The sequence below is a fragment of the Gallinula chloropus genome (genome assembly GCF_964237585.1).
Source record: "Gallinula chloropus genome assembly, chromosome: 3".
Classification (NCBI taxonomy): domain Eukaryota; kingdom Metazoa; phylum Chordata; class Aves; order Gruiformes; family Rallidae; genus Gallinula; species Gallinula chloropus.
This window is the reverse complement of record NC_140087.1, coordinates 46,658,151-46,683,210: the sequence shown is the minus strand read 5'-3', so window position 1 is coordinate 46,683,210 and position 25,060 is coordinate 46,658,151. Positions and strand designations below refer to the sequence as shown.

The window sequence follows — 25,060 nt, the reverse complement described above, 5'->3', positions numbered from 1 at the left end:
ACAATCAAAACTACACAGCAAAAGTTCTGCATTTTCCCAGTCATCTGAAGACATACAAATTAGAATTACTAACTAGATTCAATAGCAAAAAAATGCATGTTAATAGCACGGCTTTCTAAGCAACATATTGCTCCAGGAAGAAAGGTGATAGGAAAAGGCAAATTTAAACTCTGTGGCAATGGTTTAGAATAGCTAATTGTAACCTTTTTCTTGATTTTTAACAAGTACATTTTGTTAACTTAGAAGCTGTTTAGTTGGTAATCAATCAACGGTGTCTGAAAACTGGGATGCAGTGGAAGAAGTGGGACTCCCAGAGAAGAGCGCAGTTTTGCAGAGCACACTTTTTCTCATGAAGACATAGACTGCACACTCTCTATCATTTAATCCATTCATATAATATTTATCATCTCATTTTCATACATTAAAATCCAAAGTTCTTGTACTCATTTTGTTATTCTGTTTATTTACATCAAAAACTTAGATTAGTGAACTAGTAAGAACTTTTCAGTAATGTCAATTTCAGTCATTAAAAACAAAGATTTCTCTCTGTATCTCCTCAGCTACCTGTAATTTCTGCCAGAACAACCCAGACAGGTCATGCAAGGCAACAGAAAGGCTATCCACAGCCCTGTAACAGCAGTACAGGCCTGCCTCAAGTCCCACGTAGTGAGAAGATGGAGTGGACCAGCTGGTCCTCTTCTGAAAAGAGGGAAATCAGCAAGACAAGGCCAAGGACAGAATACCCAAGGGATGTACTAAATCAGTGCAATTTCTTCAGCAACCTCCCACAGCCAGGACTCTAGAGCTTAAAATCTGTTTTCTTTGGCAAGTGTCACAGTGAATGGGTCTCTAACCCCCATAGGATTGCTATTACCACTACCCTTCAAGTGAGTGTTTTCACTGGCACAGCTGCAGTTTGAGGTGAAGGGAGTAAAGAATGAAAGGAGGCAGACCTTAAGGCAATGAAGTTCCTGTGCAACAGCTATGGAGGTACCGATCCATTAAAAACATACTGAGACAGGTAACTTTTATACCTTCACTAACAGAGAAAAAAGGAGAAAGCCTGTTCTGGCAGGAAGTGATTTGAGAGGAAGAAAAAGAGTATAGGCTAAGGAAAGAGATTCATTTCAGTAGGGGATCTTTTCCTCTGTAACTCAGGGAAACCAGACAAGTCAGTCAGAACATCTCAAACCCTGCCCTACACCAGGAGAGTTCAGGAGCAACAAATCCTTCATTTCTTCCCTCCCTCCCTATGCCAGCAACGTCACCTCATGTATTCCTGGAAAGCAGACAAAGATGAAGAGGACACAAAATCCTACAGAGAACAAAGTATTATAGAATTTTGAGAACATCAAGGAGAAAGATTTGAACCTATTTTACGTGCTTCAATGTGTATGTTTTCCTGACAATTAAGACAACAGCACAAAGTATTTCACTCCTTATAAGCATACTTACAAGCAGAGGCTATAATGTGAACACAAAGTATAAAGAACTAAAATAAAGACTAGGATATTTGCAGAAGAGTGGCTGCACTAAGTCAGACAAAGCAGCTGTGGAAGTTTAGTATCTGCCTCAAAAAGCAGAGGTTTGTGAAACAGGGGCAACACAGAGCATTACTTGCCCAAAATATTATTTTCAGCCTCCAGTGATTTGCATCTCAGAAATTTCCGGAGTCAGGGATCACTGATTGAAAAGCTACCTGAATCATCTGCATGTTAGGTATCCAGCTTCAAGCACCTCACTCTGTAAAAGCCGGCAAAAGACCTCATTTTTATAAGTTGAGCATTTTCACCCAAAACAAAAAAAAAAAAAAAAAAAAAAAATTGGCTAGTCAGATTTCCTCCAAGATATCCAGAGCTTTGTTGCATATAATCAGCCTTTTGCTAAAAGGAGCGTGGTAAGCCATTTGGTTAACTATCACAACAAATCATTATTAATAAAGTTCTGCTAAATCCAAACTTTAGATATCTTAACAACTCACCCAAAACTTTTTTCAAGTTCATTAACCTCTAGCATATTTTTTCTCTAAATACAGGCTGTTAGAGTGGTACTTTCTCCCATCTGTTAAACAACCGTGCTTTGAATTACACAGAAATGTAGCTGAATAAAAAAGTGATTCATTGAATTTAATAGTTTAAGAGAGGCTTTATTTTATTTCCAGTTACTCAATGGCAGAATTCTCACAAAGCCCAAAGACTTGGATAAACAAGCAGACTTCTGTTAAGCGATAAAAATCTGAGGATTTTTCCCCCCCCCATGTAAAATTTAAACTAAATTAACTTTCTTCCTTAAGGACTGAGTAAAAGCTGCCAGATTTCTTTCTGGATGTTCATTCTTCGGAGGAGCTGGGGAGGTACAGAACAAAACACACACACACACACACACACACACATCCAAAACCCTGCAAAGACTCAGAAAATACCATCTTCTGTGGCAAAGGGAAAAATTCCTGCAGTTATCAAAACTCTAGCTGTAATAAATAATTGGCATGTTAACCTTCAGGTATTTTCTAGAAACATGTAATACATAGTAAAGCAAGTGGCTTTGAGAGGTGTATCTGAGGATAGAATAAGCTCAGGCAAAGTCTCTCATCACAGAGTGTCTGCTTTGTACCTCATTTCCACTGAGTAAGTGACTTAAATACCCTCCTCACATACTTGAGCTTACCTCCTATACACAGACAGTAATATCACCTTTTGAATGTTTAATCTTCAATGAAGTGTAACATGATTGCATTCATTTATACACTCCTGGTCCTTCTGCTGCAGAAATTTAAGGTTATTAATCTGAGAACTCCTATGCTTAAAGATTCTGCTGTACACTAGAGTCTCAAAGAGCATTTAAAATGTCTTTGTCCTACCAAACACAGCAACAACAAAAAGAATATAGCTGCACTCTCCCGTGCTCTTCTTGCCCAAAAGCTAATTCAACACTGGAGCTGAACATTGATTTTTCTTCACACTTAGCAATTCACTTTCATAAATTTTAGGTCAGAAATCCCTTATTTAAATCTCCACTTTTAACATGACTGAGGGCTGCCCATTCAGTCAATGACTGCAAATATCTACAACAACTGTAGGGAAGCCTGTGGCAAAAAATTAACAGAATTAAATTGGTACTACAGCATGTAATAGGATAAGGGGTACCTGGTGAGGTGCAGTTGGTGCTCAGATTTACTCAGCAGTTCTGTCAGTTTTAGGCACTCCTCTCTGGCTCCTGTCACATCCTGCTGGGCTTGTTCCAAACGCTGTTTGTTTCCATTCAGCTCTAATCCTAGTTGTTCTATTTTCTTAGAAAATTGGAGAACCAAAGAAAGCATGCTTAATGAAGGTATAGAGATACACATTTTAAGAGAGTAAATTTCAAAGTGATCAAAGCTTCTCAAAAACAAGGCAAGTTTTTGTCTTAGAACAAAGTAGTTCGTTGATAAAAACTGCAAAACAAACAAATTATTTGAAATTCCATTTTTATGAAAAGCCAAAATACTATTGTATTTAAATACATCAATACACAACCATGGTTATTGTCATCACATGACTTAAGAAATACATGCATTCAATCTTTTTCCAGTTTTCTCATGTGAAGGCTTCGTATTTGTTAGAAAGGCAGAAGGCAGCAGAGTAACAGCCATCTTCAGAAGCTGTTTGCCACAGGACAGCTCTTGTGGTCATTTATTTTGCTTATCTATTAGAAAAGCAATGACAATGGGAATTTAGCTTTGTCATATTCATATAATGTTATGCAACAGAATAAAGGTAATTTTGTGATTTTACCATTATGGAAAATTAGCTATTTATGACTTATAACTGAAATCCAAACATACCAGATGCTGTTGATCCTATCATTTTTCCTAACATCATTAGTCCTTCTATGTCAGCTAAACCAAGCAAGTAAATCTTAACTCAGTCAATGAGTCTATTAATTTATTTTACAAATAACGATAAGCTAATTTGCATGACCATCATCTTTGATTCCAGCAAAGCATACTGGACTTGCTCTCTCTGACTGAAACTTATTGTCAGCAGTTTAATCATTTTTCACAAATATTCTGATGGAACACATTTTGCTCCGAGTCCATATACACCACCTTTAGGAATACATCTGTAACTTAATATTATACTTTGTCCTAAGGATGCTTCTAAGGAGGGCAGCAGACTACAGAATAAGCTAACAATGTATTTTATCATGTAGCAACTATTCTGCACTAACTCCCTACAGAAATATTTATTCATTGTTGGGGCTGGAGGGAACTTGCATGTTTTTCAGTCAACTAAACTGTGAAAGGTCATTTGTAGTACAGAATAAAATTGTTCATATAAGGAGTGCTGAATAGCTATTATACTTTAAATTCATACCATAACTTATTTTGTGCTAGCTTCCTTATGTAGACAAGTCTCAATATCTTTTTTTCAGTTAATGAAATTATTCATTCAAACGTCCCACAAGAACAAATGAATGTAATCTGATCCAGATCATTTGCACTTGAAGCACCTTCGTAAACCTGATGTCCCTTTTCACCTGAACCACTTACAGAAAGATATGATGACCCAGACAAACACAGATTCTTCAATCAGGAAAAGGTTTCTATAATGTTCTTTTTAAAATTTATTTTAGATTTTGCTAATTACTTAACTGTACCTACTTTGCCCCCAAGAAGACTCAAAAAAGGTTCACAAAGGAAATTTTGTTTAGAATTTGAATGTCACCTTGATTTATCATATAGACTGCCAAGGAAATTAAATCAGTAACTCCAAGTTCCAATACAAAGACAGTGAAACTATCAGAAAAATTGTTAGCATTCTTCACCTCTGAAGAATGTTACAACCTATTACACTGTCAGAATATTTTAAAGCCAGGTGTGCAAAGGTACTCTGTTACATATGCTATGCATTTTCATTTATTTCCACAGACTTCTGCATATTTTAAATAGAACGACACAAGTCTCTGTGGGTTCTCTACACTCTAGTCCTAAGAGCAGCAGTTCATTAATGTTATCTTTTCACCATTTGTAGTACACTGAGACACCAGTTCCTCCCTGTCTTTACAAGGTTAAAGATCAGCAAGTTCTACAACATTCTTTTGCTTTAAGAACACAACCATTCAGCATACCTTTAAAAACCCAAACAACAAATTAGTCAAAAAGCATCAACCAAGTACTTGAAAAAGCACAACCACAGCTGAGAACATAAATACACTCTAGATCACTCCTTCAGGGAAAAGTTTCAAGGAACAGATGGGCTTTACACCATTGCCTCCAGTTAAACAGGCTCAGTCAGGTTTTGACACAGACCCACAGAAGGAAGCAAACTGTAAGTGCAAGAACCTCTGGTGAAAACGTTCTGCTTCCATCGGCCAGATGTTGAACCTGCAGGGTTGAACCCAAGAACACATCCACGGATTTTGGTTGTCATGAAAGCGCAAAGGGAAATTCTCAGACATTGACTCCCTGATGGGGTCTTTAAAGATTGACAGGAATCTTATAATTTCTATAAAAAGCAGCAAGAAAGCAAACATAAATACTGAAGATACTTCTGCTACTGTTGTCAGTAATTCCAAAGTTCAGAATCAGTTCCTTTACACACACACACACACGTGTGTTTGTGCATGTCTGTTAAGTGTGTGTATATGTGTACATATATAAATATATCTTAAAATGCCAGCATTTAGAGGTAGTCATAGCGTAAGTTATATGAAGAGTAGGAATCCTACACAAGGTGCCAGCAAGAACCATAGTAGAAACAGCAGACAACCTCATGAGAAAGGGATGGCAGAAAAATGCCATCCAAGAGAATACGCTAACAACAACTTGGAAAACAGAAGCATCTAATCCAGGTATATTAAGGGATACTAACTAAATTCTTCCTTTTCAAGCACCAGAAAATATTAAAGGAAAACTAGTAAGTAGGAGCCACACATCCTCACCCTGAAAACACACAGCCCATACTTGAACACTGCATGCTACTTTGGTTTAAAAACTTTGAATTTTGAAAATAGATTTTAAATTTTGAAACAGATGAAGCCTCTGAACTTGAGAGTAGTTCATAGAATAAAACCAAACCTGCTCTCATTTACTGCAAATAGTAAAAGTTTCACAGGATACACTGTATCCTGAAATACATCACGCCCAGTCCACCACTTGGTCATCACAATGTAATCAGAATTTAAAATAGAGAAATTACAGAACTAATGAATCTTCTTTACTGTTCCTGAAGATATCTTCCCAAACTACTCAGACTCAAACTAGTTTTTGTGTTACTTTTAGTTCCCATTTCTTCTGCTGGGAAGCTGCAAGCAGTTCCGTAGCTGCTATCTGGGCCCCAGTGGGATTGTAGGGAGAGAATCAGAAACAAACCTCCAACTAAAGTATTTTGCTGACAACTCTGCTTCTCATGCAGCGTTAATTTGATCCCTCAGTGCCTATCACTTGTGATACAGCTTCTTACAACATGATCAGAGAGTATTTCTTCAAGGTACTTAACTTTTCAATATATGTGAGAGACAAGAGATGGAGCACAGAACTGCAAAAAGACAGATGACAATCTTGCATTTAAGAAAATCTGAAACAGATTTTCAGTATAACAAGGAACAGAATTATCATAATGTATACGTACAACAAGACTACATTAAGGTTGGAACAGGCAACTTTTGGTGCTTAACTCTGCAACTTTAATATTCTTATTACTTCTGCACATAGTTTTAAAAGTACTGTTTAATCTGTTTTGCACTGCAGTTACTTAAGTTCCCAGGAATATCAACAGGCACTCTGCCACTAAAAGATGGCAGGCTAAACCTCTGGAAGAGAAACATCATTATTAGTAACTTGAAACACATGAACACCATTCCATGCGCATATCCAGTTCAGTTCTGAAATTTTACCAAACAAAACCTAAAATATTGTTGAAATACCACTACACCAAAACTTTATTCCACAGCAATTATTCTTTGTCCACTGTTACTACCGGCCACCTTTAATGTTTTGAGTTTTCCACTTTGAAGTACAGAGGACCCTTCTATATTTTTTTCCTCAAAAGACTCAAAATAAGTGTTTCACTTCTCATTTGTTAGGTTATGACGAGTTTTCAAATTATTTTCTGAGTTTCACGATGCATTTTTTGCTGAACACACCTGAAGTGAGATGGTCCTTCAGTTACATAAATGCAAGCTAGTGGAAAACATAAGGGATGAATTCTCAAACACCGGATCAATCTTCAAATATCCTCTTCAGAAATTATAGTCACCTAGCAATACTTATGTATGTTGCAAAAATGTGCTGTTTAATTAACGAGACATCTCTATCTCTAAAAATTCTGATAAAATGAAATAATAATTCCATTCAAAACAAGCCAAATTAAAGATTAAGTAATTGTTTAATTCTTTTCATACTGATGCTGACTCTATTGTATGCAGAAAAATGCAGCTTTAAATTCCAAACTAGCAGATGTTTTTCACAGAATTTTAAATAGCAGCAAACTGACAGAAAAGACAAACGCTGTTTCTTTCTTTAAACAAATGAGAACGATTAAGCAGTGATAAAAGAACTCATACTCTGAAGTAAATGCAAAAACAACTTTAGGAGACTTTTAACAAAACCAAAACCAAAACTGTTCTAAAACAAATGAATTAATAAGTGATTTATGACATTCACTGGTACGCTCACACATCAGGTAAAAAAATACACAGTACAACCTGAAAAATAAATTCTGCACTGACTGCAATATTTCTGTGAATTTACAGTACTTTCTTTTTGGTTTTTACCTCATTCCCCATCATTATTAAAAGATTAAAGGGGTATAAACTAGAATGAAAAATAGAAGAACAAAGTAATAAAAAGTGAAAATATATTACTATGGTAGTTGGCATCTGCAGGTACATCCTCAAAAGACAAACAATGCCTATAAAAAGCACACACACTTCAAATTAATGCACTGTAATATTTTACAGGCCCTGATGCCCACATGCTGAGTTTCATTTACTAAAGTAGCCCTTCGAAGTCGAAGTGCAGAGGACTGAGTCTATAGTTAAGGTCTTTCTAAGAGGTGCCACCAGTACCGCCATTCTCATAAACACTGTATAAAACAGTCACAGGAAACATTTCCACCAATCAATCCACGTTGCCTTCTTTACTCATTAATATACTAAATAATCAGGGACAGATCAATCATACCATGCAATAACAACTTTTCTTTTTTTATTTTTTTAATTAAAACCCCCAACAAAAGACAGTTTTGTAGTAAGATTGAGGTATTTTACTTGGAGGAAATGCAACTATCAGTCCATATGCAGCAGGGGTCACTTGCAGTCATTTCTATCCTAATCCTGGTATCAATCAAGAAACTCTAGGTTCCGAGTAGTCTCTAAACCTCAGACCTCCCAGGCACTGCCATCTGACATAGCATATTGCACCTGAAGAACTATCCATCTTCGTAAAGAGAGTTGGGGCCATCACGAGGTTAACTCCTGCTGCATCCCAAAAACGTTGTTCTCTTTTGCATGCCCTATGAATTACTGTTGCTTCCCATTCAAATCTGAATGATCACACAAGGGAGTTACAGAAAACTTGGGTTTAAAGGGGAAATCTTTCTGAAAGTAGATTTATTATAAAGCTAAAAGAATATACAAAGAAATTATAAGAATGCAACGTAGAGAAGGCTTAGAAGAGTTTGCAAAGATCACCTCTTTCCAAGAGGGTCAGTTCACAAAAAGTCGTAAGACAACTGCAAATTCTACAAATCTGTTAGCCCAAAGCAGGAATGTGAAATCCTAGCCTGATCCAGTGGGACACCTGAATTCCTCAGAGTTATTGATGACTTTGTCATTCACACTGCAAAGAAACATAAAGACACCTGACAGTACTATGGCACTCCATGTGCTCCACTAAAAGGTAGAACTTCAAGCTAAGAGCCATTACCTAACCAAAGGTCAGCAGCCACAAACCTTCTGCTTCCAAAAACATCAAGGAGTCATAGTGCAGGGACACCGCAGTTTGCCAGGAAGAGCAGGGGTGCCAGAAGAATTTCCTGGGAATTGCATGAAACGGGGCTGCTCTTAAATCTACATAACTTTAAATCTCCCTATAATTGTTAGCTGGGCTAAGAAAAATTTATTGTTGCTCAGTAGATATTTATAAATAGACACACACACAATTTTTTAATGAAGCAATAATCTCAGGTGTCTGTCCTTGTGCAAACTCTCAAAGAACATGGTCCCTGGATACTGTGGCTAAATACCCTGGGAAACAGACAAGAGTGAATGGCTGGAACATTTATACAAGAATCTTACCTCATTATTTCCCTGAAAATATTTGCTTTCAATTTTCCAAAATATTTGAAGTGCAATACTATTTCAGGAACAAAACTTCAAAACCCAGAGAAATTACTACAGCCACATTTTAACAGACAAAATTGCTGTACTAAAGATTAGTTTAGAAGCCACCAGCAGAGATAAGAAAGTATTTTCTTCCACAGTGAAACAAGATTTTTTTTTTAATGGGATTGCACTGGGGGGTGGGGACAGGGGAGAATGGGGTGGTGGAGAATGGGGTGATGCAAAATAAGATGGTTTGCTTGCTGATAAAGGAATTTCAGAAAAGGAGGGATACATATAGAAAAAAAAAAAGGAAGATTACTCCTACTTCAGTATTGAAAAACAGGAGAGAACAGAACTGACTCCTTTTATCCTTTCATACACGTATTTGAGATTACTGATGTGGGATTAGCTCTTTTTACCTGGACAGCATTAAGGAATAACTGGAAAGAAAACCTATGCAAGTAATAATTGATGAGTGATAGCCAGGGACTTTTACACTCTTCTTCTTCTGATTGTTGGCACAATGACTATTGATAAAGCAAACATTTTCCTAGTCTAAGGAGAAGAAAAAAACAACAGAGAAGAAGTGTTTCTTTAAATATAATGCATATATGTACTATACCAGGAACTATGCAATTCTTCTACTTAGAACAATGTTCGATGCACATGAATGATTTTCTCTTTCCATATACTAAAGGGGTGACATCACACTAGATGACAGAACATGGATCAAGGTTACATGGGCCAACTACACAGTAAAATGCTTATTACCAACTGGGTCATTCCTCTTAGCAAACCAGCTGCTTAGAAGCAGACCAGCACAGAACATGCAGACCAGTGAAGTACAGAAAATTTTATCATTGTAAATCCCAGTCCCAGGGATTTCTCATACGGAAACATGACCAAGAATGTAACGAAGGCTGCTCTTGTTTCTTGAGGAATGGATGGCTGACAGAGGAAAGCAATGCCACAGCAGAGCAGCAGCAGCCATATCATAACTGTAAATAAACATTTCTTTTGTTCTGTATTGCAGGGCTGTAGATCTGTGTTTTTCCTCCAAAATCTTGAGACGATTTAATAGATTCAGATATAAAAAAGAATAATGTTCCTCCTGAACAGGTAACAAAATTAATCATCAAAGCAAGGCATAAAGTACTATTATTTTACTCCCTCCTTATTTCCACATTTTCAAATTAGTGCATTGAAGGCCCAAAACTGAAAATACATTAAGAGGAGTTCTGTCACAGTAAAGATTACAGCATTATCATATTGCTTTCTTGTCCAAAAGTAATTTGGTTTGGTTTGCTTCTTTTAATGCCATTACAGTCAAGATCATACAAGGTAAGAAAATGTGATAAGTATTTCAAGCTGTCTGATGGGTTTTGGGTTTTTCCTCGAGCCAAATAGCATTCAAGTATACTTGCTGCTGTAAAAAAAAAATTCTTTTCAAAACCCACTTTCCAGAGCACATTTTTAATGAATGTGGTCACAAAAGTTTAGGTATAGAATGGTTAGAAGAATGTACAACACATAATTCACCAGCCTTACTAAAACTTTCAATTTTATGAAGTTTTAAAACATCTGGTGACATCCTGAATGTCCTAGCTTGTGAAAAATCTAGCATTGTAAAGCCTGGATCATGGAAGCCTGATACTTATTAACAAAAAGACATTTCATTGCATCAGTGCCTTCAGAAGGTTGTATTGATCTTTCATTGGTCACTGCAGCATTTCCAGGATACCCAAATTCTCGGCCTGCATTATTTCTGATGAAGAGTCAGTAATCTCTCAATTTATAGAGTCTAAATTAGATTATTATAAATCATGGATTTATGACAAATGAGATAAACATTCCCAAAATACCTTTTGGCAAAATGCTTTTGGACTGCACTTTTGCCAGATTTTTATTTGTCTGCAAAATTGTCAGTCTATAGTGTACAGAGACATCATTTAGGTTCTGTCACACTACAGAAAAATGCTTTCATGTGTAGCTCTTTCCTTTTGTATAGGTTGTCCATATCGGTGACTCTCCAACTTTTATTCATGTCCACAAAGTTCCATACAGGCTCTTAAAAAATCTGAGATTTTTTGTGTAATATTTCTAGAGCTTTCTATTCTGTCACCTACAAAGTAGGCAACAGAATTCTGTAACTCCCAGCTTCAAACCACATTTGCCCAATTTAAAAAACAGTATTAAGAGACTGGGTTTTTTACAGGTTAAAATTACCAGCTTGGATCTATTTCTACACAAAGTATCTATCCAATTCCTCAAACACAGCAAAATAAAATTTAAAAGCTTGAATTAGTTTCTGAAGGTGGATTTAACATGTCCTATTGCTTTATTACAAGACCACCATAACTCCCAGCAGTGCAATGCTACCAGTTAAAACTATCTAATAAAGATGATGCTCAAATTGGCTGGGACTGCATAAAGCAATACTACAAAACTGTTTTCACTTCCACATGCTGAAGCTTATGAGATTTTATAAACCAAATAAAAATAATTTACAAATAGGAAGCAAATGATTAACAGCGTAGTACATTTTTACAATGCAGAGCAGAAAAGAGCAAGCGATGCTTATCTAAGCAAATGATTTCATAGTGTTTCAGAAGTATGATTTCTACCAGAAACACACAAATTATGCCACACAGTGCTTCCAGATTCACAGAAAAAGTATTATAAAAGTGAAGTCCTGCTGTGTCAAATATGCCACACAATTCTTGTTCTCAAAACAGCTATTTAGGTTAGGGCGTGACTTTTCTCTGATATAGCTGTGCTAGTACAACCCCTAGTGTGGACAGAGTTTACTGCCATGGAGGAATTACACCCGTGTAACTTACAAAGTGTGTTCCTGAGAAGGAAAAAGTATTAAGTAAGGCACACTTTTTTCAGCACAGCAACATCCACAATGGGAGGGCTGAGAGAGAAAACGAGAGGGCAGTAGGTTATGCCACTTTAAAACACACTGGGCCGGATGAACAGATGCAGTTTTTGTGTGGAGAAGCAGCGTGGTCTGTGTCTTCCCCACTCCGCAATCCCAATCAGGACCATGATGAACGATATTACAAAACACATATTCAATTTAAATAGCAACACTGCTTATTGCTTCTTCATTTTTATTCTGAGAAACATTCATGTTGAATATTAGCAATTTTTGTTAATAGTCATAACCGAGTAATAAACACAGAGAAAGAGGTTTTAGAATAAAAGAGAATAAGAGCAAAGATTTACAGTAGCTTTAATTTTCCAAATGATACGAATTCATTTTTGAAGAAGTTTATAAATCCTAGTGTATGATAATTATATATCTGTATATACTGACATATATGCATCTGAGAATCCTAATTTGTGCATACAGGGATTTCTGCCGATTCTCACACATCTGAATAACTTTAATCCCTTTTTAAAAGTCACCATGTATAAACTAAAATACTTCTTTGAAACTCAGATTTATCCACAGCATAATTAAAAATACAATCACACTTCAAGTAACAGTAAACTCACTTTCTGTATGTCAAAAGACAATCTTAAACATGATTCTTAGCATTTAAGACAGAAAAATAGACCATTTAATATAGAGCAGCATGAAAATATTCATACATTACTTTCTCTCTAGTTTTAAAAATAAATATGTATTTATTATGAACAGATGGTGGCCAAGGAAGGTATCAACTCTCTCTCTTAGCCAGAAGGTCAGGTCATGGCTGAGAGACCAAAGAACAATTACTGTTTGCTATTCAGTGCCATGTAAGATGAAACATTTCAGGTTTTTCTTTCGATACAAAGCTAGATGCAATTGAGCTATTTTTATTTCATTTAAATGAAATAATTTGCAGTTACTTATTAACATTTGTGAATTTTTTATTTCAAAAACTCCAGAAAACTCCAAAAAACAAATCCCCAAAACATACACACACTCTTTTTGGTTGCCTTTTAGCATACTAAATAACAAAATGACATACATAGAACTTCTTAGGTTACTAGAACCACAGTTATAAAACAGCTGCTTGATTCTGAGTCTGAGAATTTCAAGATAGTTTGTTTTCCTTTAAGGAACCAACAATTGTATTTGAACAATGTAACAACTAATAATCTTTGCTGATATGAACTCTCCAGCCCATCACTTCACTTTAATTATATTAAATTATAAATCACCACATTTCGGTGTATTTATTTCTACACTGAATAAAAATACCAGTATGTCGATACATGAGGTTAAAATATTTTGTTGAATTCTGCAATTTGTTCAAAAAGCAATCCTGAAGCAAATTGGAGAACAGGATTTAAAATCCAAGATACTTCTTCAAATATCTTATTAAACACATCCTGTTTTATTTGTATGCCAAGATTATGCCAACTCTCTTATCTGTGATATCTGTCAAGACACAGACGACAAGCCTGGCTTTTGTTTTTTAAAGTGTCCTTAGGCCTAAAGGATGCAGGAGTTAAAAAAAAAAAGCCCACAACAAAAGACCCAAAACAAAACCCAAAAAACCAACCCTGAAAACGAAATGCTTTAAGGCCCCTGTTTTTCTGCACTGTACGATTTTCTATACATCCCAAAGAGTTATTTTATCTAATAAACTTCTCTTGAATTTTACATATCTTGTGATTAGAATTTGAATTGATATTGCTTCCAGCCTAAACTCATACTTTTTGAGTTTATTATTTATCTTACTGCCCTACACAAAAATTTTGGGAAACTGGTAAATAAAAATATAATTTTAGAAATACTGTATTTTTTTTTTTCTACACAGGGACTGATTTGTTCACTTATTTACAAAAAAAAAAAGAAAAAAGGTTTAAAACCTGTTGGATAGGCTGCTCAAAAAAAAAATCCATATTAAAATAATATTCTCATATGCATCTTATACATCTGTGTATTCAGAAGACATCCACTCTCATGTGGAAATCACAACTTATGAAGAAATAAGTGGAAGTTTGAATAGCTAGAGAAAAACAGACAGAACCTCAACAAAACGGGCACTTCCAAAATGCAGAGTACACCTGGTCAAGCTGTTTGCCAAGTATGTCGCAGGTTACTCTAATAATCTTTCTTACTGCACGGGATGTTTTCTCACAAGCTACCTGAAAGGCACATACTGCTTTTTGTATTACTATAAAACACATTTTTATATAATCAACAATTAATGACTAGTGTTATTTTTTTTTGCCTAGAAGGTTATTTTTGTTTTGGTTTGTTTTTCTTCAAAGAAACTGGAAGATAAATGATTTTCATTTTTGATATAGTTAGGTTCTACTTAGAGTCTTTAATGTTTTGTCAGGCTGCATGTATACTTAATTATGTGTGGATTTAGTTGTGAGAAAAAGTGTACAAACATGTATACAGTACATACACTTTAAGTACGTTGTATGAATACATATGATAGAGTAATTCTATATGAAAGCATGGGATGAGTATTATGTAAAACTGAACATACTAGGGCTGAAAACAATAATAAGATAACCAAGACGTATTTATTTAACAGTAATAGCTGGCTTGTTGCCATTAATTTAGAAACCATTTAACAGTAATAAATGACCACTATTAGAAAAAACGAATCATTCCAGCTTCCGAAATAACCCTACTCAGGCTTCTAATAACTGCAAAGTTATAGCAGTATTATCTCTTACCTGGTCCTTAATTTCAAGCTCCCTTATAGTTTTTGTTCTGTACTCTCTGAGCTCCTTTTCTGCCTCATCCTTCTTCATTTTGGTTTGATTCAACTGATAGCGCATTTCTCCACACACCTGTTAGATTATACAGAAAACATGATCTGTAGCTTGAAGAATACACAGCCCAGGGTTTGCAATTAGATCTTTTGGTGCCCTCTAGAGGTCCTTTAAATGCAACATATTTTAATTTACAGATATTTTAAGACTACATATGGTAAATGTTTTTTATATAAAAGGTGGATCTGAATTCTCTATATAGTCATTAACTTTGAAATATGCATTGCCTTCTAGATTCAATTATATTTGGAGCAACATTTTGCTAAGTATAAATATTTATGTTGTAAATATATGTGCTACTAAATACAGTTAAACTACAGTTGCTGGTTTTACATTCTTCTCCTATTCTCTCTAAAATCCCAAGAAAGACTACGTCAACACTTTCAAAACCAGAAGTAAAGGATCTATCACATTACTATATAAGGGTGCAGTTTCTTATCTCACCAGTTTTCTGCTGTCAAGAAATAAAATGTTTAGATACTCATACAATAATTTTCAAAGTTACATCAGAGCATTATAGACTTACTACAAACTGGAAATAAATTATTTAAAAACAACGCCTAATTCAAACATATGCATGGGCTAGAAGAAAGTGATCAAAGCATCACTGAAAGAAATCTAGTATCACTTCCACAAAGGCAACAGTCACTTTCTGCTGTTGGGATGTTTGTTACGTTACCCCATCAGCTCTGGGGAGGGCTCAGGGAAATGAGGGAGAAAGAAAAAAGATCCCACACCAATCTCTCATGCATAACTTTCACCACTGCTGTACAGGGGTGCTATCTTCTCATTTCCCAGTGTAAGGCTTTCAAAGGATTGTATATGATCTGGTCTGTCAAGAACAGAGATAGATGGTGGGCAAGCTGTCCCTTTTTTGCCCTTATCCTGTGCAATCACTTCCAATTTGTGCCTGTTCATTTCACCTTAATTCCCTAATGAGAATGGAAACGTGCCTACTTGTAGCTACTTAGAGAACTTTCTTTCCAACTCACTCTGCTTCCCTGCTCAACTTAGATCCTTTCACCAGATTTCCTTACTCCATGTGCATACTTGCTGCCACAATCCTCCGTGCTTCTCAACAACCTCCTCTCACACATTCTACAGACCAAATTATTTTCTAATTTTCAGCCTCATACTCTTCTCATTGTCCTGATTTCGGTCAGGATGGAATGAACTTCTTTTGTAGCAGCGGATGGAATGTTGTGTTTGGGTGTTAAAATGGGAGCAGTGCTGATAACACCCCGATGTTTTTAGTTGTGGTCAAGCAGTCAAGGACTTTTTCAGTTCTTCATACTTCTCTATTCATGAGAAAGAGGGGACGAAGCCAGGACAGGTGACCCAAACTGGGCAAAGAGGGTATTCCGTGCCAATTGTGTCATGCTCAGTATAAAGGGGGGCTGATGAGAGGAGGAGCAGGGCGGCTCCAGGACGCGCGGTTCTTGGGGGACGGTCGGGTTCCGGGACGGCTCTGGGTGGCACGGCCTGAGTTGTGTGGTTCAGTGAGAAACTGCATTGTGTATCAACAGCTTCATATATTTTTTGCTCTAAAGTCCTGTTAGCATTGTTATATTTTATCTTTCTGCTATTCTAGTAAACTCTCCTTATCCCAACCCACAGGCATTTTGTTTCTTGGTTTTGGGTTGTTATTTGCCCCTTCCTTTTCCCTTCCCTCCACCCCCCCCCACACACTTTTCCTTTAAAGAGGAGGCAGCTGTGTGGATCTCAGCTCTCAGCTGGGGTAAAGCCATGTCACTCATTTTCACTACATTTTTTCAGTTATTAAAAAAGCAGGTAAAAGTAGATACACACACTGTAATCAAATCACCTTAGAAAAACACTCTCATACCTTTAAGCAGCAGCAGAATTTACAAATTCAAAGGACAGCTTGTGAATCTAGCCCTGTTACACATAACCCAAGGTAGTAAATGCTCTGAAGAATGGCAAAATTCTAAAGCTTTTTTTTTAGTACTGATATATCATATGCAACTATAAAATCCTACAGATTGCCAACCTCGCTTTTCTATGTCCTCCTTCCTTTACATGAAGTCTGATGTCACTTCCTCCAAGCAAAATTAAAAAAAAAAAATAATAATAATACAGCCACCTTTGTCTTCAGCTCCCCCATACACTATAGAAAGTGAATAATGCAGAAGAATCAGCAGATGGTGCTATGCTTATAATGATTTTTTCAGTCTCCTCGGAGTGCAGCGTGAAGGAGATTCTCACTCCAAACGTTTTTCTGACTTCTGGTGCAATGCAGAAAAAAGTATTTCAGACAAAACTTAAAAAGAAAAGTATTGCTGTTTGCTGGTTTTAATAATGGCAAAGCAAGTTTGCAAACAAGTAGGGAGATTCACAAGCAGATAGCATAAGTTTTGGATGGCCATTGTTTTTTCTTTCTCAAGTTATAACCCATATTAATGGGTTATATAAATAAAGCACCCAGAACTTGAACACATACATAGACAGATGTTAAGCTGTAATTCTTCATTGGAAGATAGATCTCTTTGTAAAAGGCATACTGTCAATATTATGAATCCAGTATTAAACTACATACAAATTCTACAAGAAAGTACTGCCATTTTTTAATGCTGGACTACAGTTTTAAACAGTGATTCGTGTAGCCTGCAAGTTAGAAAGGTTAGCTTTTGCTTCAAAAGGTGACTTGGCACACTGAAAAAGTTATCTTTTTCTTTGTAAAATTGCCTCTGGGATATTCAGATGAATGCAGTTTACAATGATACACATTCTTTACCAATACAGAGCAAAATGCAGAAAGAAAAAAATAATTTGTTCTTTCGGGTTACAATAAGGAAAACTAAACTCAATATTAATTTATTAACATGCCTACCTTATTGATCTCCATTTCACGAGATGAAAGCTGATTCTGTGATTCTTCCAACTGCTTAACTAGAGAGTTCTTTTCCCTTGTAGTTCTCTCTACCTGAGCCTCCAACATTGCCACATTCTCAGACATGGCCGTCACCTGCAAAAAGCCCAAGAGCACTGTAATGACAGAATTTGATCCACCACAGATCTAAATCTTGTGGATTTTCTCCTGGAAAGCAACTGTATGTGCCCAAAAGAGATAGCACTAAAAACTAAATATACTGAGAGTAAAAATACAAATTAAGAATATAATAGAATATGACTAAGTTATTTTAACAACATGTTCATTATTTTGAATTAATTTATCGTCCAGTAGTTTATTTGAAACTTTTCATCAAATGGACTGGTCTTCATGACTTGTTAGTACAGACAAAATGTCAGAAGCAGCTGTCTGCTTTAGTCTTGCAGCTGTAAGAGTACAATTTAACACTTTCTTACCCATCCTTCTGTAGATTTGTTTAAGCCAAATCATGTTCCCCCAGCTAGAGAAAACTGTCATTGCAACCACTGATCTTAAATGAGTTTAAGTTCAGAAAACATTTCAGCACTATAGATCAAAGCATGATGTACAAAGAACATACAGAAATAGTATGTTAAAAGTTCTAATGTAATTCAGACCAAATTTTGCTGAATGGTAAAAAAGTAACAATATAATAGAGAGAGTGACCCTTCAGATACTTAGCCCTGAAGCTTACTAATGTAAGTGGAAATAATGGTGTCTGACAGTTCTAGGTTAACTTACAGGAATTCAAAAGCAAACCTAAAGGATCATATATTCATAACTATTTTTCATTCAATATACATCCACCTGATTTATGTATCATGCCAATTCTCCCCTTCAAACAAATCACTTCATAAAGTAAGAGGTAAAATATTCATATGGAGTTTGACTTGATGCACAGTGTACCATTTCTACCATCTCATAATCCTGAAACATAAAAGTAGTTAATCATACGTAGGTATAAATTGTGCATATAGATCATCATTTTCTAAGTCATCCCCTATGTTTAATTATCAAGCATGCCATCATGCTAGTGTCACTATGTTATTTAATGTGTACGTAGGCTTTACTAAAAGGACTACAACTACTGGCAGTGGAAATCAGTTCCAGTAAAACCATCCATCTCAGTGGGTGCTGCAACACAAAGTATTGTTGTGACATAAAGGAATTAATTATTTGACAAAAAAAAAAAAAGTATGAAATGCTTGTCTAATAGGTTTTATTTTGGAGTGCATATACTGCTCTAAAACAAGCCTGTAACTAAACACACAAGAGGAATATCTTCCAATAGATAGTAATGATAGTAAGTAATTGCTTAATAATATCTCATTGTCTCCTGTGTAATGTGCTTAGTTTTGGCGGTTTGGGGTTGTTTTCAGTTTGCCTGGGAAGAGATTTCTGGTGATCTGGGGTCAAGGTCTTTGATTTCCTGTAGCAGCTTCACAACATTGTTCCACCATCTGATAATACCAGAAATACAGCCATACAACCATGATTCTCTGCCTGTGTTGGTAGCTTTCCAGCCATTTCACAAGCAACAACACTACCAAAGAACCTCCTCTTTTTTAAACATTCAAATAATTTGATTATCCTGTTCAGTGCATTCTCTCCCAGTTTTATGAAGTGTATGGCTTGTTAATCATAGAATCACAGGATTAAGATCAAGTTCCAATCCTGCTGCTATGAGCAGGGACATCTCTCACTAGACCAGGCTGTTCAAGGCCCCATCCAACCTGGCCTTGGACACCTGCAGGGAGGGGGCAGCCACCATGTCCCTGGGCAACCTGTGCCAGTGCCTCACCACCCTCAGAGAAGAATTTCTTCCTAATACATAATCTAAATCTATACCCTCCCAATTTAAAACCACTCCCTCTTGGCCTATTGCTACATGCCCTTCTAAAAAGGGAGTCCAAAAACACAAAGAAAGCTTGCAATCAGAAGAGAAATTCACTAAGGTTTTTCCCAGCAGAAAATGCTTTAAGGTTGCACAAACAAGCATGAATGCCACTAATTCATGGAGCATTTCTAACATATTTCTGCGGGTGGACAGAATTAAGCATGTTAGAAGATCACTCTGCAAAATACCATATTAGAATACAAATACGACATTGCAATATTAAAATGTGTATGTAAGCTCAAAGTAGCAAAGAATCCTAGATTTGACATGTGCTTACTTCTGAATGCTTGACTGGGAAGCCTAATGAATAATCTAGGTACAAACCTTGCATTTTGTATTGCTTAATCCTTTCCTACTTTGACAAAGCACATTAGAGAATATCATGCAAACTAAAATATGTTCATAACATCAACAACTTAGTATGTATCTAATGACATAACAAAATATAGCTATTCAGACCCTAAGAATCCCTTATCTACCACTTCTAAAAACAACTGTAGAAGTGGTTTACTGAGCTCTTGATTCTAGAACTGAAACAAAACAAAAACAAGCTAACGGAAATTTTGAAGAGGACGATACGCCTGTTGAAATCCACAAATAGAAAAATTCCAACTCATACCATTGCTGCCAAGTCCTCCCTTTTCTTCTTCGTTTCTTCCCACAGTGCTTCTTTTTCATCAGTCCTCTTCTTCAGCTGGGCAGCTAGCTCCCTTTCAAGATGAATCTTCTGCCTTTCCATTTCACTTTTCAGCTGCTCACACTGAATTAGAGCCTAGAAAAAAATATTTTTTTAGGTGGAAAAAATCTGGAATTTTAAACATACATGGTATTTATCCAATGCCTTCAGAGAAGCCAATCTGCTATTAGAAAAGACATAATTGCCTCTTTTTTTTTCATAGCTATTACCATTCTTACACACACCCCACTGTATTAGCATCTAGAACAAGACATGACATGAAGACATAAAACATAAAGAAACAATATTTTTAAAATTTTAAAAATAATTTTTTGTTTGTTTTTTAGTTTCAGGTTTGTCAAATAACGAAAATTAATTGTATCTAAATCTTGTAAATGTCCTGCTTAATATGAAGTGCTAAAACACAGGTTAGAGATGAGTTTTCTATCAAAATAGAAGAAACATAACTTCATACGCAAGCAGCACAGTGCACACTATCTTCTAAAACAGCTAGGGGAAAAAGACCCCCAAACTATCAATTTATGCTGATCTATCTCTGCCAAAGGGATTAGTTGACTTTTATGTCAATTTAAACCAGAAATACACTACAGCATTAAGTAAATCGAAGTATTCAAAGCACCCTACAGACAGCTTGCTAGCTCATGAGTAAATAGATGCCATTTCATCATTTCATTGACATCCAGCATATCCTATTTCAAGGCAGCTAATATATCCTCACTTTATGAATCCTACGTTACTCCACTTCATTTTCAAATTAGCTTTTTTTAAAGTGCTTATTTTTCTTTTACTCAAAGACAATCCCATATATGCAATTCATTTCCTTGGTGTTGGACTGTTCATGAGAGAACCAAACCATAGTTTTTAAAGAATGCTCTAATGGTCTCCATTAGTTTATGGAAATTCTGCAGGACCCTGCCCAGGGTCCCTTTCCCACCAAAAATCTTTCTTGGCAAGGGAAGTCCTCTGTTGTTGCCTTGCATGCTTTCCTGTAGGAATTTATCATGGGCAAACAATTGACCACGTAAGACTGGTGTAGCTTGGTAGACGTGTAAAACAGTGCATATTGTTAACAGTTTTTGAGCATGGAAAAAAACAGACTACTATTCATCCCATATATAGGTATCACTCCACATTTCCTTGCTGCAGTAAAGAGGGTGATCAGTACATATCCTATGGATCTGCTTTCTTTATGAGGCAGAAATAGTATCAGTGTGAAGACCCATTTTATTAACAGTTCTACTAGTTAGCCTTATTATGTTTTATTCTTAGGCCACATTTCTAGCATGAGCTACACCAAATAAGAATTCATAGGGCTGGGGTTTTAAAAAAATATTAAAATAAAGACTTTAACACCAAATGTAAAAAGAGGAAGATCACATCACTATCACATAGAGGAGAAAAAGTATTTTGTCCCTTTTTAAATAACAGTGAATAACATTTCCATCAGACAACTGTAGAACTCACCCCCAAACAGTAAGCCAATAAGCAATTCAAAAGTTTAACCCCTCAGGGACATAACGAGCTGTAGTACTCTGAAATTAAGTTTAACAAGTACCCAGGATTTCCAGCTCTCATTATTTTTAACTACAATTAGTTATAATTTACATATAGCTTTTATTTATTTTAACTATTAACCACTGCTTATAGTTAAAATCCCTAAACACACTCTTCTCTTGGACCATTAGATGAATAATTCCAAATACTAGAACAATTAAATCTGTCTTTTCCACTATTAAACACGGCATTTCATTTAATAAAAAAACCCCAAAATTAAAACCAGCATCTCCCAATTCTACAGTAATACACTAATAATACAGTAGATGTCACTAAATATCAAGGAAATACTTTAGGTCAAGTCAGTTTATACTATCTAGTAACTAGGGCTAACACGAGCATTAGATCAAAACTAATGGCTTTATTGTTATTATTTACAAAGTGCCAAAATCAGCTTCTTGTTGGAAGCATCAGACAGAACTTCCCATCTTCAGAGAGTTCTGTTCACTAATCAGTGCTTGCACTAAACTCATCTGAGGCAGAGTTGTTTATGAGCATTTTAAGTATTCCATTCATATCCCATTTCTGAGCATTATCCTCCTACATGTCATGAATGCCTTTGAAAATTCTACCATTGGATTTCTATGGTCAAACTACATCAGAATTTAAATGATGGTCTAAGAATCCAATACACCTCACAGCCCTGATGAAAATTTAAGAACTCATACATATCAACATATAATTAACGTCTTAGTGTTCACTCATTAGCATGAAAACTAATTAACATTTGCAGTAGATTTAAATACTGAAAGGATCTTCTTATGAATTTACCTTTGTTTTTTCTAAATTGGCCTCTTCAGCCATTTGCACAGCTTGTTTAACTTGCTCACAAGCTTTAGATTCTCTTTGTTGCATCTCTTTCATGCTTTGTCTCTGTACAACAAGTGCATCCATCAGGTCATCTCTTTCTCTGCATATAAAGAAAAAAGATTTCTTCTATATCTTTTCTCAAGAGGAAAAAAAAAACAACCCAAATGACAGGCACCTCAAATACAAAATCTTAACAGATAAAAGACACTAAGAGTGGTAAGTGAAGCATGACTAAAACCAGCACGGGTTAAGTGTGAAAGGCAGCATACTGCTAGCTTGGCAGCTATTAAAAACATCATTTTTTTGCTGGCCAGTCCATTGCTTCAGAAGGATGGACCACAGTGAAAGTGCCAGTAATAACAGCAGAGCTCAAGTCATAAAGGTATTGAAGTTGAGCAACATACTGTTGGTATTACAAAAAGGGGATCCAGGGTAAAAACAACAACAAAAAAGTAGTTTCTGAAAAAAAACTCAAAGCAACAAACCAAGCAAACAACATATCAACACAATGTGAAATTACACCGCCATTAAATGTAAAATTTGGAGAAAAATGTAAAATGTGGAGGAAGAAGGAAAGGTTAGGTTCAACAAATAATTCAGATGACTAAACATATAAAATGAAAATGAACTGCCCTTTGCTGCAAGCTGGAACTAAACTAAACAGTAAGACTTCTGGATTCTACACCCCCACCCTGAACTCTTAACTAAAAAACTGAGATCTATACCAAATGGTGAAGCACAGTGATTAAAATTTTCATTATTTTGTACATTGAAATCTTTTAAATTAAGAGTATAATAGTCTGTGATTTAGGTGAAACTAGAAATTCTGTCTGAAAACTGTAGTGTTCGGGTTTGTTTGTCCATTTGGGGTTTTTTATTCATGTTGTGTGGAATGGACACATTTGTACTTCCCAGAGAACAGTCATATTTGAAGTTTAATTTCAGCAACATCTGGACAATGTCACTTTGAAAATCCCTACTAAAATATCTGTGGTTTTAATGAATTGCATCACAGGAAGAGACACCTTTCAGTTTTAATCTGGAATGTTGGTTTAAGAAAGATAAATAGGTCAGCTAGAATCCTTTATTTCAAATCACACTCTAACACAAGATGACAAGAATGTACTGGCTTATAGTTTGCTCATGTTTTCCAGTGCCTGTGACAAATAATTACTTTTCTTATTAAAGGAGATTCTGAAACATGACTTTTCAGTAACAGAGCCTTCCCAGAAATTTCTTGGACTTGACAATAGAAAACTACATAATTCCTGGCAACAACCATCTAACGAGTAGAGATAATATCCATTTGGCAGACTACTCATACTATGTACCTTAAGTCTTCTTGCTTCTAACTGACCTACTACCAGCAGGCCCATTCTAAAACTTCAGAAACCCTAAGCTTCAGATATCTGAGAATAAATAGATGCCTCTTTAACAGATTAAAATATCCTATTGTCATTACTAGCAAGTAGAGAGAGTCTTCAAGATGACTGACTAGTAGAATATCTTAAGAAAAAACCCTACATTTTCATGTTGGAATTTCTGAATTACGCATAGATTCAGCTGTATAGTGGTTTGGGTTTTTTTTTTTTAAGAGTAATTAAAAGTTACATTTTAAAAAAGGCTTTAGCAAATAATTTCATTTATTTTTAACCAAAGGAACCTTTTCCTGTGAATGACTGTAAGGGAGTAGCAAAGCACCTCAAACACCTGGCATATCATGCAAATTCAAGGGGAAAAAGTAGGATTGCACTGCTGCTGTATCCTGTAAGTTCCCCAAATGCAAGGAGAACAATGTGGAGCCAGAAAAACTTCCAACTACTGAAAGGTAAGAAACTTTTGCAGGAAATAATCAACAAAAATATATGAGCTTCTAACACTCTGTTCTGATAGTGCAGGGTTTGTTTGTAGAAAAAGTGTAGGAAACAGATTATCCATCCTCTATCTGGACAACCCAAGGTATCGTAATTACAAGATAATGACTGAAATTCTTTCCCAGTTGAAACAAGTAGCAAAACTACAATAAATTCAGAACAGTTGGGACCAACAGTCAAATTCTACCACTGACTTTATCATTATAATTTCAACTTGGGACTCCCTTCTTCTCTAAGTGTGCATCTCTATGAATGCAACCCAACATGTTGAGACCTCTATTGTCGTGGGAGAGGCAGCG

General features: G+C 35.8%; 1 protein-coding gene across 1 annotated transcript in view; it reads right to left on the bottom strand.

Moving 5' to 3' along the window:
- SDCCAG8 (SHH signaling and ciliogenesis regulator SDCCAG8) overlaps positions 1-25,060 on the bottom strand; it is a gene marked incomplete at its 5' end in the record, with an annotated part of 109,136 nt that overhangs the window by 67,178 nt on the left and 16,898 nt on the right. The window contains 5 exons of the mRNA XM_084261782.1: positions 3,147-3,289; positions 14,941-15,057; positions 17,891-18,025; positions 20,446-20,598; positions 22,849-22,987. Coding sequence (XP_084117908.1) covers positions 3,147-3,289; positions 14,941-15,057; positions 17,891-18,025; positions 20,446-20,598; positions 22,849-22,987 — 687 coding nt within the window. The remainder of the gene's footprint in view (positions 1-3,146; positions 3,290-14,940; positions 15,058-17,890; positions 18,026-20,445; positions 20,599-22,848; positions 22,988-25,060) is intronic.